At 37.5% G+C, this 11,652-nt stretch overlaps 1 protein-coding gene across 7 annotated transcripts; it reads left to right on the top strand.

Moving 5' to 3' along the window:
• Positions 1-1,479: 1,479 nt before the first annotated feature.
• Positions 1,480-11,309, top strand: LOC116293807 (uncharacterized). 7 transcript variants are annotated; one of them, XM_089033201.1, is made up of 17 exons: positions 1,480-1,622; positions 2,723-2,779; positions 3,036-3,138; positions 3,682-3,745; positions 5,940-5,990; positions 6,132-6,188; positions 6,341-6,391; positions 6,535-6,594; positions 7,151-7,201; positions 7,345-7,404; positions 7,545-7,604; positions 7,745-7,804; positions 7,948-8,004; positions 8,756-8,800; positions 9,489-9,545; positions 9,820-9,941; positions 10,118-11,309. In XM_089033201.1, the coding sequence occupies exons 1-17, from the start codon at positions 1,559-1,561 to the stop codon at positions 10,128-10,130; spliced, it is 1,032 nt and encodes a 343-aa protein (XP_088889327.1). In that variant the 5' UTR covers positions 1,480-1,558; the 3' UTR covers positions 10,131-11,309. The 7 variants fall into 7 exon arrangements, with proteins under 7 accessions (XP_088889327.1, XP_088889338.1, XP_088889336.1 ...); XM_089033212.1 differs by lacking the exon at positions 6,132-6,188; XM_089033210.1 differs by lacking the exon at positions 6,341-6,391.
• The last annotated feature ends 343 nt before the right edge of the window (positions 11,310-11,652 follow it).

The following is an 11,652-nucleotide window of genomic DNA, read 5'->3' as shown; positions in this document are numbered from 1 at the left end:
TCCAATAATCACTGTATGAAGTGTTTTCTCGATATTCAGGACGAAAGTATGATATTTTTACGATTATTTTTTGGAGTCTGTGACGTCATACACTCAACATCAAACATTGCTACATATATTTCTTTGTATATAAATCCTTAATTTATTTTATTCCTATGAAGCCCAAAGGGTGGCTAATGTGCTTATTTCACATTACTTGTGACTATAATTTATATTTTGGGGTGTTTGGGTATTTCTTTCTCCCTTTACTACTGATATTTTGATCATAAACTACAAAGAAATGTATGCAGCGATGTTCGATGTTGAGTGTATGACGTCACAGACTCCAAAAAATAATCGTAAAAATATCATACTTTCGTCCTGAATATCGAGAAAACACTTCATACAGTGATTATTGGACCTTTAAAGAGTATTCTTAGGAAGTTTCAGCTGAATCCAAGTTTGAGCGATTTTCGTCGTAGTAGCACTTTAACACCAAACTCCGTATTTTTGACGGAAATATTCATGATAATAAGAAAGAAAAGTCATTCCAGCTATTCTTGGATCTTGGAATAACCTATTGTTATCGCCTATTACCTGTTGCCTATCGCTTTTGGCTCTGACAAACTTTTTTGAAATGGGTATATAGAGGTAAGATGAACAAAAGATGTTTGCAACTATCTCAAGGTCTATTTTCACCTCCAGTAGAATCTTATTTCCATAACAAAAGCGCGACAGTCGCGGCGGAAATGCCGCAAAATCAAAACTCCGTATTTTCGCGAGCCAATGAGCAATATATTTTGTTGTATTCATTTGACCTCAGACTTCCTACGATGAAGAACAAAGGAGGAGCAGAATAAACAGTCAAAACACTACATACAGGACGTGGCATATTAAATATATATATGATCTTTCGTCACGTTTCCTATTGCCTTAGCCGAAATCGTAATAGGAAATTCCGTGCATTTATTTCCAAGGAGAAAAAAAAACAAACTTATTTGAAATATACGAACGATGATCTACAGAAATTTTATTTAGTATTCAGTGGAGACAGTAAATAAAAGTTTGCGCCTCTTTCCCCCTTTTTTGGTGGATTATTGCACTGGTGCTCAACACTATCTATTACCGCAAATAACTATGAATGATCCAGTGGTAACAAAGCAACCCATCAAATATATTTCATATCTAACCTAACACCGACTGCGCAAATACTGTCGTGGCTGCACAACATTCACTGGAGATACAATGACGTAAGGGACGAACCATTAGATTTTTGAGAGGGGGGGGGGGGGTGGGCAACTTATTTTGTGCAGGAATTTTTTTAGGCCTCATGGCTGTGCAGGAATTTTATTTGGACATAATTTGGAATTTTTTTTTTGTCTGGCACTTTTCTTATGCACGATTTTTTTAAAATCTTTAAAGCTGTGCTCGAATTTTTTTGTGGTTTTTGCCCAACCTCCCCCCCCCCCCCCCCCTCAAAAATCTAATAATCCGTTTCTAACTGGCATTCGCTTGGGTGGTTCTCAAGTATATACACGTCTGAGGAGCTGTTCATGTCTATACTGGAAAGCTATTCAAAATGGAAGGCATATTAAGCAATATTTTAGCCATTTCATTCTTCCTTCTTTTCCTAGTTCAGCAAGGTGAGTACTTCAGAATCATGCCCGGTAATTCCCAACACCGTAAATTTAAATATTTCTCAATCATGAAGATAATAATGGGGTTGATCTCATAAAAACTAGTTTTTTCGAGTATATTTTATATGGTCATAATTTGTGGTTTGTTTGGTTAATTAAACGTAGTTAAATCGGATAGTTAAGAGGGACTAGCACGAAAATCATCCAGATTTTAATTCAGCTGAAACTTTACTGGAATAACCCTTAAAAGTCTAATAATCACTGGTTAAAGGTTTATCCTGATATTCGAATGGGAAGTATTATATTTTTGCGAATTTTTATAGGAGTCTGTGACGTCATACACTCAACACTTAACATCGATCCATAAATTTCTTTGTAAATAACTTCATGTTTTACTTTATTTCTATAAGCCCAAAGGTTCGCTTGGGCTTTTAACGTACATAACTTGTGGTTAGAATTATATAATGGTATCTCTTCTTCAATACTGAGTATAAAACTAGAAGATATTTTGATTACGAAATACAAAGAAATGTACGGAGCAATCTTTAGTGTTGAGTGTATGACGCCACAGACTCCTATAGAAATTCGTTAAAATATAATACTTCCCATCCGAATATCAGGAAAAAACTTTAACCAGTGATTATTTGACTACTAGATTATTAGATTACAAAATACAAAGAAATGTACGGAGCGATCGTTTCAGTAGTGTTGAGTGTATGACGTCACAGACTCCTTTAAAAATTCGCAAAAATATAATACTTCCCATCCGAATATCAGGATAAACCTTTAACCAGTGATTATTAGACCATTAAGGGTTATTCCAGTAAGGTTTAAGCTGAATTAAAATTTGGATAATTTTCGTGCTAGTCCCTCAAATCAAATCAAATTCAAGGTTTCAAAACGTTTCTGTGTTATGCTTTTGCGAGTTGTTTTCCTCCGTTACAGTTCGTTTCGTTAAAAATTGCAGTATTTTTCATCACGACCGTAATCTTTCCAAGGTTAATAAACGTAAACCCTACTGAGCTGCTTCTTTCTCCCTCCACTATGAATCCACAAAGCTAGGCATCATTGAACATAAGATGCTAAAAGCTGGCTTTTTTCTTTAGGATCAACAGACAAACTGGATTCTTTCTTTGGAAGGAAAACATCAACTAAAGATGCAAGTAGGTTTAGTTTCTGTGTTTTGTGACATGATTTGTGACATTAATTTCACGTCGCATCACATGTTAAACGAGTTGCTGCAAATGTGAAACACATCACATCACATCACCTCACCTCACCTCACCTCACCTCACCTCACCTCACCTCACCTCCCATCCCATCCCATCCCATCCCATCCCATCCCATCACATCACATCACATTTTTAGCAATCAATGATGAAGATAAATGATTACTGTTGTTTGGCTTTTATTTTTTAGTGCTATATACCGCGATTATCATTCTATCCTTTAGCTGTGTTGCCTTTTTATTCGTGATATTTGGCTCGTTTAAGATGTACCAACTATACAAGAGAAGAAACAGGTTAGTAACTTGTAGTGATGTGATGTGATGTGATGTGATGTGATGTGATGTGGTGCGATGTGATGGTGATGGTATAGGATGGGATGGAATGGGATAGGATGTGATGGGATGGGATAGGATGTGATGGGATGGGATGTGATGGGATGGGATGGGATGGGATGGGAGGTGAGGTGAGGTGATCGAGGTGAGGTGAGGTGAGGTGAGGTGAGGTGAGGTGAGGTGAGGTGAGGTGATGTGTTTCACATTTGCAGCAACTCGTTTAACTCGGTATATAGCACTAAAAAATAAAAGCCAAACAACAGTAATCATTTATCTTCATCATTGATTGCTAAAAATGTGATGTGATGTGATGGGATGGGATGGGATGGGATGGGAGGTGAGGTGAGGTGAGGTGAGGTGAGGTGAGGTGAGGTGAGGTGAGGTGAGGTGAGGTGAGGTGAGGTGAGGTGAGGTGAGGTGAGGTGAGGTGAGGCGAGGCGAGACGAGGCGAGGTGAGGTGATATGATGTGAGGTTACTTCTTTCTTTCTTTTTTTCATTCAAAGGCAAGTGCAAGCACTAGATTCACACCGAATGGTTAATATTCCAAGGGCAAAGAGCAAGCAGCAGGTAGGACTTATCTTGAATATATTTATCATTGATTGAAAGTATTTCCTGAATCATCACGCGAACTTGTAAAATAAATGACGTCACATGCAAGGGGTCCATTTCAAACAAACGTTGTTGGTCGAAGATTTGAAATCTAAGACCAAAATGAATTGAGGGCCGTAAGCTGTGAATTTGTTACTTCGTCTTAGGCCCCGTCCACACTTTGCCGAATAAATTTGAATCCGCAACTTTCACACCGAAGCCGAAAAAAAAGTTATCCGTCCACACATGAAAACGGAGAAAATGTTTCGAGTCCACACCAGTCCGATCAGAGGCGGCAAAAACGCTTCATTACACATCTGAGCATGTGCATCGAAGCTGAAATTGAGCCCGCGGTGAATTTTTAGCCTTTCCGCCATGCTCCCATGACAATCATGACGTCATCATATTTAAAAAATTTCGGGTACAAAATGTTCTCCGTCCACACTAATACGGCTAGCCGGCGTTTTCGAATTGTTCCACTCTGGAGACCGTATTCGAAAAAATTCGTTTTCGGTGAAGAACTGTCCGGATTCAGTGTGGAACAGTGACTAGTGTGGATGGTAGGCCTAACCGAATAAATAAAAATTCGGAATTAAATTTATCCGGCATAGTGTGTACGAGGCCTTAATCAGTTAATAGTTTACAATGAGTTAGGGTGATTTTACTTCACCCGTGAATGAATAGTCAACGCATAAGCTGTTTTTATTGTTTTACCTTTGTATTACTTTGACTGTTATTCACTAATAGGCCCTTTGCAGCTAAACAATCATCATCATCATCATCATCATCATCATCATCATCATCATCACCATAACGGGGTTCTTATATAGCGCATTTTACATGGTCTCAATGCGCCTCACAATGCATATTAAGGCGCTTGTAGCAGCCGTGCAGCTTACAATCATGAGTGATTTGTTAGTAAGTTAGTATTAATGCCTCCAGATTGGGATAGGCTGTTGAACCGGGAGACCAACCCCTACTCTTATACGAATAATTCAACAGGTTCTTTTATGTCCCCCATTTACTGTAGCTTAGGAAAGGGTTTGGGAGACAGGGCCTACGGTTTTAAGTCCTTGTCCATTTGAAGATTCAATTACAAAGGCAGCACCAGGCTTCAGTTGTTTTTAAGACCCTGAACGTTGGTCCGGCCGAGGCTTGAACCACGACCTCCCGCACAACAGACCGACGCTCTTACCAACTGAGCTAGCCGGGTGGCGTGCTGATTAATTCACTGTGAGCAAATGAATGAACACTTTGATTCCCATGGTTGAAATTTACTGGAGAGTAAACGAACTTTCTACAACCTGCAGTTTTGAGAGATCGTAATAAAACTGCATTTCGTAACACACTGGTTACACATCTTTTCAACCAGTTCTTTACAAGTGCATAAAAAGAATCACCAATTTAATATAAAAACATAATTAAATTTTGACCTCCAGAAGAGGCACGTGACCGTTAACTACAAAGGGCCTATTATACAACTTTGTTGCACGGGCCAAGTAAGATCATTCTAAATCTAAATATACCAGATTTGAGCGACGACCTGCTCTGGCAAATTGACTGTCTGGCAAAGAGTAGTTTTAATTTTTATGACGAGATTTCAAATTCACATCACCAACGGACAAAGCCGTATTTTTTGAAATAGCTATTAACCACTTTATAGTACACTCAACAAAATTACTCGACTCTGATTGGTCGAGGGGAGTACAATTATAGCGTTAATTGTACTCCGTAGGAGTACTGAATTAAGTCGCTATGGCAACACGGCCAAAACAATGTCAAAACAATTATTTTCTATCATTTTGTACTTAAAAAACATATAAATAAAATTTTAAAGCCGTAAGAACTAATCTTTTTTATGCATTTCAGTTGCACGATGGACTGAACATCGGCCGCCAAATAGACAAAGATGAACGGTGTCGCTTAGCAATTTTTACTGAAATTTTGTTGAGTGAACTATAAACAAAAAATCGCACGATCTTCTCGTACAATTTGGAAATTAATAGACACTCGTAATGTTTTGAAAGTTCTTTAATTGCACTCGCCTAAAGGCGGCTCGTGCAATTACATGAACTTTCAAAACATTACGAGTGTCTATTAATTTCCAAATTGTACGAGAAGATCGTGCGATTTCCTATACTAATTAAGCATTATAATTTTTTTTCATATTCAGGCCGATTCAAGCGAAGATGACAGAAGAGAGAAGAAAAAGAAGTATCGAAAGGTACCAACAAATAGATAAAAATTAGTAGCCTGCTTAGACTCGATTTCTTTAGGCTCTGAAAACTCGCCAAAATTATCAGAACTTAAACGCATCAGTGCCGTAAGGTAAACGAAAAAAAATATTGCGGTTGTTTGCTTTCAGGATGACTCGAGCGACGAAGAAAAACGCAAGAAAAAACCTAAAGAGAAACCTCGAAAGGTATTTAAAATGAAAAACTTTGAAATCTGAAAGAGTATTTTTGATTTTTATGACGAGATTCCAGATTCACATCACCAACGGACAAAGCCGTATTTTTTGAAATAGCTGTTAACCACTCAATATAAGCATTATAATTTTTTTTTCATATTCAGGACGATTCAAGTGAAGATGACAAGAGAGAGAAGAAAAAGAAGTATCGAAAGGTGCCAACAAATAGATAGAAATTAGTAGCCTTCTTGCAGACTCGATTTCTTTAGGCTCTGAAAACTCGCCAAAACTATCAGAACATAAACACATCAGTGCCGTGAGGTAAACGAAAAAAAATATTGCGGTTGTTTGTTTTCAGGATGACTCGAGCGATTCAAGTGAAGATGACAGAAGAGAGAAGAAAAAGAAGTATCGAAAGGTACCAAACACATAGATAAAAATTAGTAGCCTGCTTGCAGACTCGATTTCTTTAGGCTCTGAAAACTCGCCAAAATTATCAGAACTTAAACACATCAGTGCCGAAGAACAAACTCGTGCAAATTATTTTAAAATTGCACTCGAAACTATATTATTACCTATAACCGAACTCGCGCACCCTTCCAAAGAAAATCATTCCATTTCAGCCCGCAAATTCTCCTCCTCGCAGTTTCTGGCAAAGACTAATATTTTTGATTTTTATGACGAGATTCCAGATTTACGTCACCAATGGACAAAGTATTTTTTGAAATAGGTGTGAAATAAAAACAAAATAGTTATTATCTAATAGTCGGAATTTAGTGCCTATTTGGTCGATATCACTCAAGTGAATCAATCTACATATGAATACACAGGAGACATCAAATACACAAGAAACATGTTAGTCATTTGTTCATCAATGCTATGACTATCAATGACTAACATGTTTCTTGTGTATTTGATGTCTCCTGTGTATTCATATATAGATTGATTATTATATATATATATTTCATATTCAGGACGATTCAAGTGAAGATGACAAGAGAGAGAAGAAAAAGAAGTATCGAAAGGTACCAACAAATAGATAAAAATTAGTAGCCTACTTGCAGACTCGATTTCTTTAGGCTCTGAAAACTCGCCAAAATTATCAGAACTTAAACACATCAGTGCCGTGAGGTAAACGAAAAAAAATATTGGCGTTGTTTGTTTTCAGGATGACTCGAGCGATTCAAGTGAAGATGACAGAAAAGAGAAGAAAAAGAAATATCGAAAGGTGCCAACACATAGATAAAAATTAGTAGCCTGCTTAGACTCGATTTCTTTAGGCTCTGAAAACTAGTCTAAACTATCAGAACATAAACACATCAGTGCCGTAAGGTAAACGAAAAATATATTAGGGTTGTTTGTTTTCAGGATGACTCGAGCGATTCAAGTGAAGATGACAGAAAAGAGAAGAAAAAGAAATATCGAAAGGTACCAACACATAGATAAAAATTAGTAGCCTGCTTAGACTCGATTTCTTTAGGCTCTGAAAACTAGTCTAAACTATCAGAACATAAACACATCAGTGCCGTAAGGTAAACGAAAAATATATTGGGGTTGTTTGTTTTCAGGATGACTCGAGCGATTCAAGTGAAGACGACAGAAGAGAGAAGAAAAAGAAGTATCGAAAGGTAAAAACAAATAGATAAAAATTAGTAGCCTGCTTGCAGACTCGATTTCTTTAGGCTCTGAAAACTCGCCAAAATTATCAGAACATAAACACATCAGTGCCGTGAGGTAAACGAAAAAATATATTGCGGTTGTTTGTTTTCAGGATGACTCTAGCGACGAAGAAAAACGCAAGAAAAAACCTAAAGAGAAACCTCGAAAGGTATTTAAAATGAAAATTATTATCGGGTATTTATTACGTATTTATAATCCGCAACCAAGTTTGGGTAATTTAATTTTTTGTTTGCATGCAAATCAAGCGAGGAAGAGCGTGAGAAGAAAATAAGCAATAAATATCGAAACTATTTATGTGCGCTAACCGTACTCGCGCAGCCTTCCAAAGAAAATCCTTCCATTTCAGCCACAGGTAGCCCAAGCTTGGTTTCTGTGGTGTCATGTTATAAGGAAATGTATGGGGATTCTTCAAAAATTTCAATAAAATAATTGAAACGCGAAATAAAGCCTCGAAATTTTACCTGATCATTGATAAATAGCACTTCTTTCGCCCTGTGTGGTTATTTCTGAATTTAGCCCCTTTTTAGGATTTTTTTTTAGGATAAGTCTATTATTTCTCATTCTTATTTCTTACTGAAGTTTCAGCCCGCAAATTCTCCTGTCTTGAGTTAAATTTTCGGTTCAGAAGTCCAAGGATAACAAATGAAGTCGGTTGATTCCCTTTAAAGTGCCTATCACCCTTCTGACAAGTCATGTCATGACCAGTGGAGGACTTACTGACTGCGTATTTACCAAAGGGGGTGAGAGAAAGTACTTATGGGCATAAATTTGACTACTGGATGAACTATGAGTTTTCCTCCCAGATCCCCCCCCTCCCTCCCTCCCTCCCTCCCTCCCTCCCTCCCTTCCCCACACACCGCTGGCCTATTTTGACACTCTAAATTTAATTTCTTCATCAGGATGAATCGAGCGAGGAGGAGCAAACGAAACCCAGAAAGAAAAAGGTAAAAACTTCTACCAAAAATAATAGGAGACTATATTAGATGAAATTAGATATTAAATATAGGATTATACAGATTCTGATGATCATGTATAGATGTCAAGAGAATATGAACTAAGAGAAGGAATCCCCCTATATAGCCTTGTAACCATCATGTGCACAGTTTGATGCTATTTTTAAACCATTTGTTTTTCTGCACGCGCATTTACTGCGCGCGCTTTACGCTGTTTGCTTACGTTCTTGGGGTTTTTCCGTCACTCTGCCTTGATTATGAATGTGCATGTCGAAAGCTTGGCAAATACGACAGGAAATTGAAGTAGTAATTTGTTCAACTTTCTGGAATATTTTTGCATTTATTTTCCAAAGCTTTCGATCTACATCGTCATCTTGAGGCAGATTTGAACATTTGAACATAAGAAAAGCACAAGAAAACGTTAGCAAACCAGCGAAGAGCGCGCGCGTACTATGCGCGTGCAGAAAATCAAACGATCAAATAAATGATATCATTGGATGATATTTTTAGAATAGATTCTAAAAATAGCATCAAAGTGTGCACATGATGGGGCACGGGGATTCCTTCTCTTAGTTCATATTCTCTTGTAGATGTATAATATTTCAAAAACACACAACAACTCTTTCATTACTTTATAACTTGGAGAGTTTGGACAGTTTGTTTATGTAATCGTTTCCAGGAGGATTCAGACGAGGAATACGACAACAGAAGAAAGAACACTAGAGAGAAACCAAGGGTTTGTAATGATAGCAATAGTATTGATAATGATAATAATATGATTATGTAAATAAAATAATAAAGACTGTTTTCATAGTGAAAACAAGATAATAGGTCAAGAGAGTATCGAGTACTTGTATTGCTAAATTTTACTGATTTGAATAAGCCTTGAAAATATTTAGTATGTTGGTCTAAACCCTTCAGCATCACTGAACATTATTTTCTTTATCAGACCCTTGATTTTAATGAATTTGTTACTCACCATACAATATCTACATTGTTCTTCTGTGTAGAGAAAGTCCTTGAGTGACGATGAACGGCATGAAAACACTCGCGAGTGGGCGAAGAAAGGATTGGCTTCAAACAGAGGACGGAGATTTGGTTCTAAGTTTCCTGTGAAGGCTAATGAAACTTGGTAAGTAATATAGCTTTTATAGCGATATCTCAGCCTTTTGTTTTGACTTGGTTGCCGGTTTTAAACCCAACTTCTTTAAACATGGCGCCCTTAGGTCAGTGGTTAGAGTGCATGCGCTAATAAACAAATCCGCATACCAACGACACTGACAACAACTTTTTTATTCTCATTTTCAGGGGACTTTATTAAAAGCCGTTAAATGCAAAAATCACCTCTCAGTGAGACAGGAGTGGGAGAAAAACGCACATAACAATACAAATCATTTAATCGCCCTTAGAGAATAAGTTTACAATACCCACAATGCATCTGGATCGTGGTACATTCGGTACCGCTTGCCAGTTCATTTTTCTTCAGCTGATCTAAAATAATGACGTAAAATGACGTCACTGCAAAACTGAGGTTTCATAAAACCTGTGAAAACTGACCAGTGAAAAAAACCTGTCCTACCATAGCCGATAAAAATATAATTCGCTGCTCATTACTGTTATCAAGCACTTATTAGCAACATTATTCTTTTTCGTTTGGTGGCCTGCAAATCAACAATTTCAAGAACAAAAAGTGACACCTAAGTTTTGCAAATTTTCTCGATTCTGATTGGCTAACATTTTCTCTCAGATCAGCTGGCCCCTATTAGCCGTTCTGGAGTTGTAGAAATGTGTTGCATTATTATGTTTAAAGGAACGATTTATCAGTAAGTTGCATTGGTATATCTGATTCATCAAGCCGAGAAACAAAAGAAATTTACACCCAAATGTATGCAATCAAGCCGCAGTGATGCACTTACAACATGATATATCAATCAGAATAAAACACGTAATGAAATCCAAAAAATTGATTAATAAAAATGTGCATTTTGGGACTGCTTTAGATCTAGACTGACATATTTCCATATTTTCGTCCCCTAAAACACTAATAGCTTAATTAGGCCCGTTCCAAACGCCGCTGCATTCAAATTCATCTTCCGAACTTCAGTATCACAAGTAAGCTCGACTTCGGTGCAACAGACGATTCAGACGCACTTGTGTCAAACCTAATTCCCTTCTTTACGTGGGGGAGGAAGTTACTCATAATTCTTGTATACCGTTCGGAAAATGATGCAAGAGCGCCGTTATGCAGTTGTTTCTCCAGTGTCGCATAATGCGACAAGCCCTGCCGACCTCGACCGCAGTGTTTACTTGCTAAAATAAAACTGCCTTAACAAAATGAGTGAATCGCCGCTCTTTATTCGGACTTAATTCATCTATTAAGTTCGGCACTTGAGTGGAGCGGCGTCTGGAAAGGGCCTTAATCTACTTCTGAAACCGAACAAACGAATAATACTTATGTAAACATTTACTCAAGCACATTTATTAAAATAATCTGATCAAACTTCTGTCAATTATTTTGCAATAAATGGGAAGACTTCTCCTTGGGACATGCCTCGGCAATGACTTTGTAATTCAATACCTCGTTTTTACGACTACTACGCGGAATACAAAATTGACTGAGGTAAAATTGTGAAACAGCTGTGCCTGCAAAATCAGATATTGCTGTGCCTTTGACGATATATAAAAACGAGGCTTATAGGTTACCACACACCTATTTCAAAAACGATTGTCGGAGCGAAAGGCGAAATAACGGGGTTCTTATATAGCGCATTTTACATGGTCTCAATGAGCTTCCCAGTCATGACCAGTGGAGGACTTACTGGCTGCGTATTTACCAAAGGGGG

Source organism: Actinia tenebrosa, unplaced genomic scaffold, assembly GCF_029948245.1.
Source record: "Actinia tenebrosa isolate PJP-AT-01 unplaced genomic scaffold, QUT_ActTen_1.0 PGA_scaffold0__85_contigs__length_37466705, whole genome shotgun sequence".
Classification (NCBI taxonomy): Eukaryota; Metazoa; Cnidaria; class Anthozoa; order Actiniaria; family Actiniidae; genus Actinia; species Actinia tenebrosa.
This window is presented reverse-complemented; position numbering and strand designations above follow the sequence as displayed.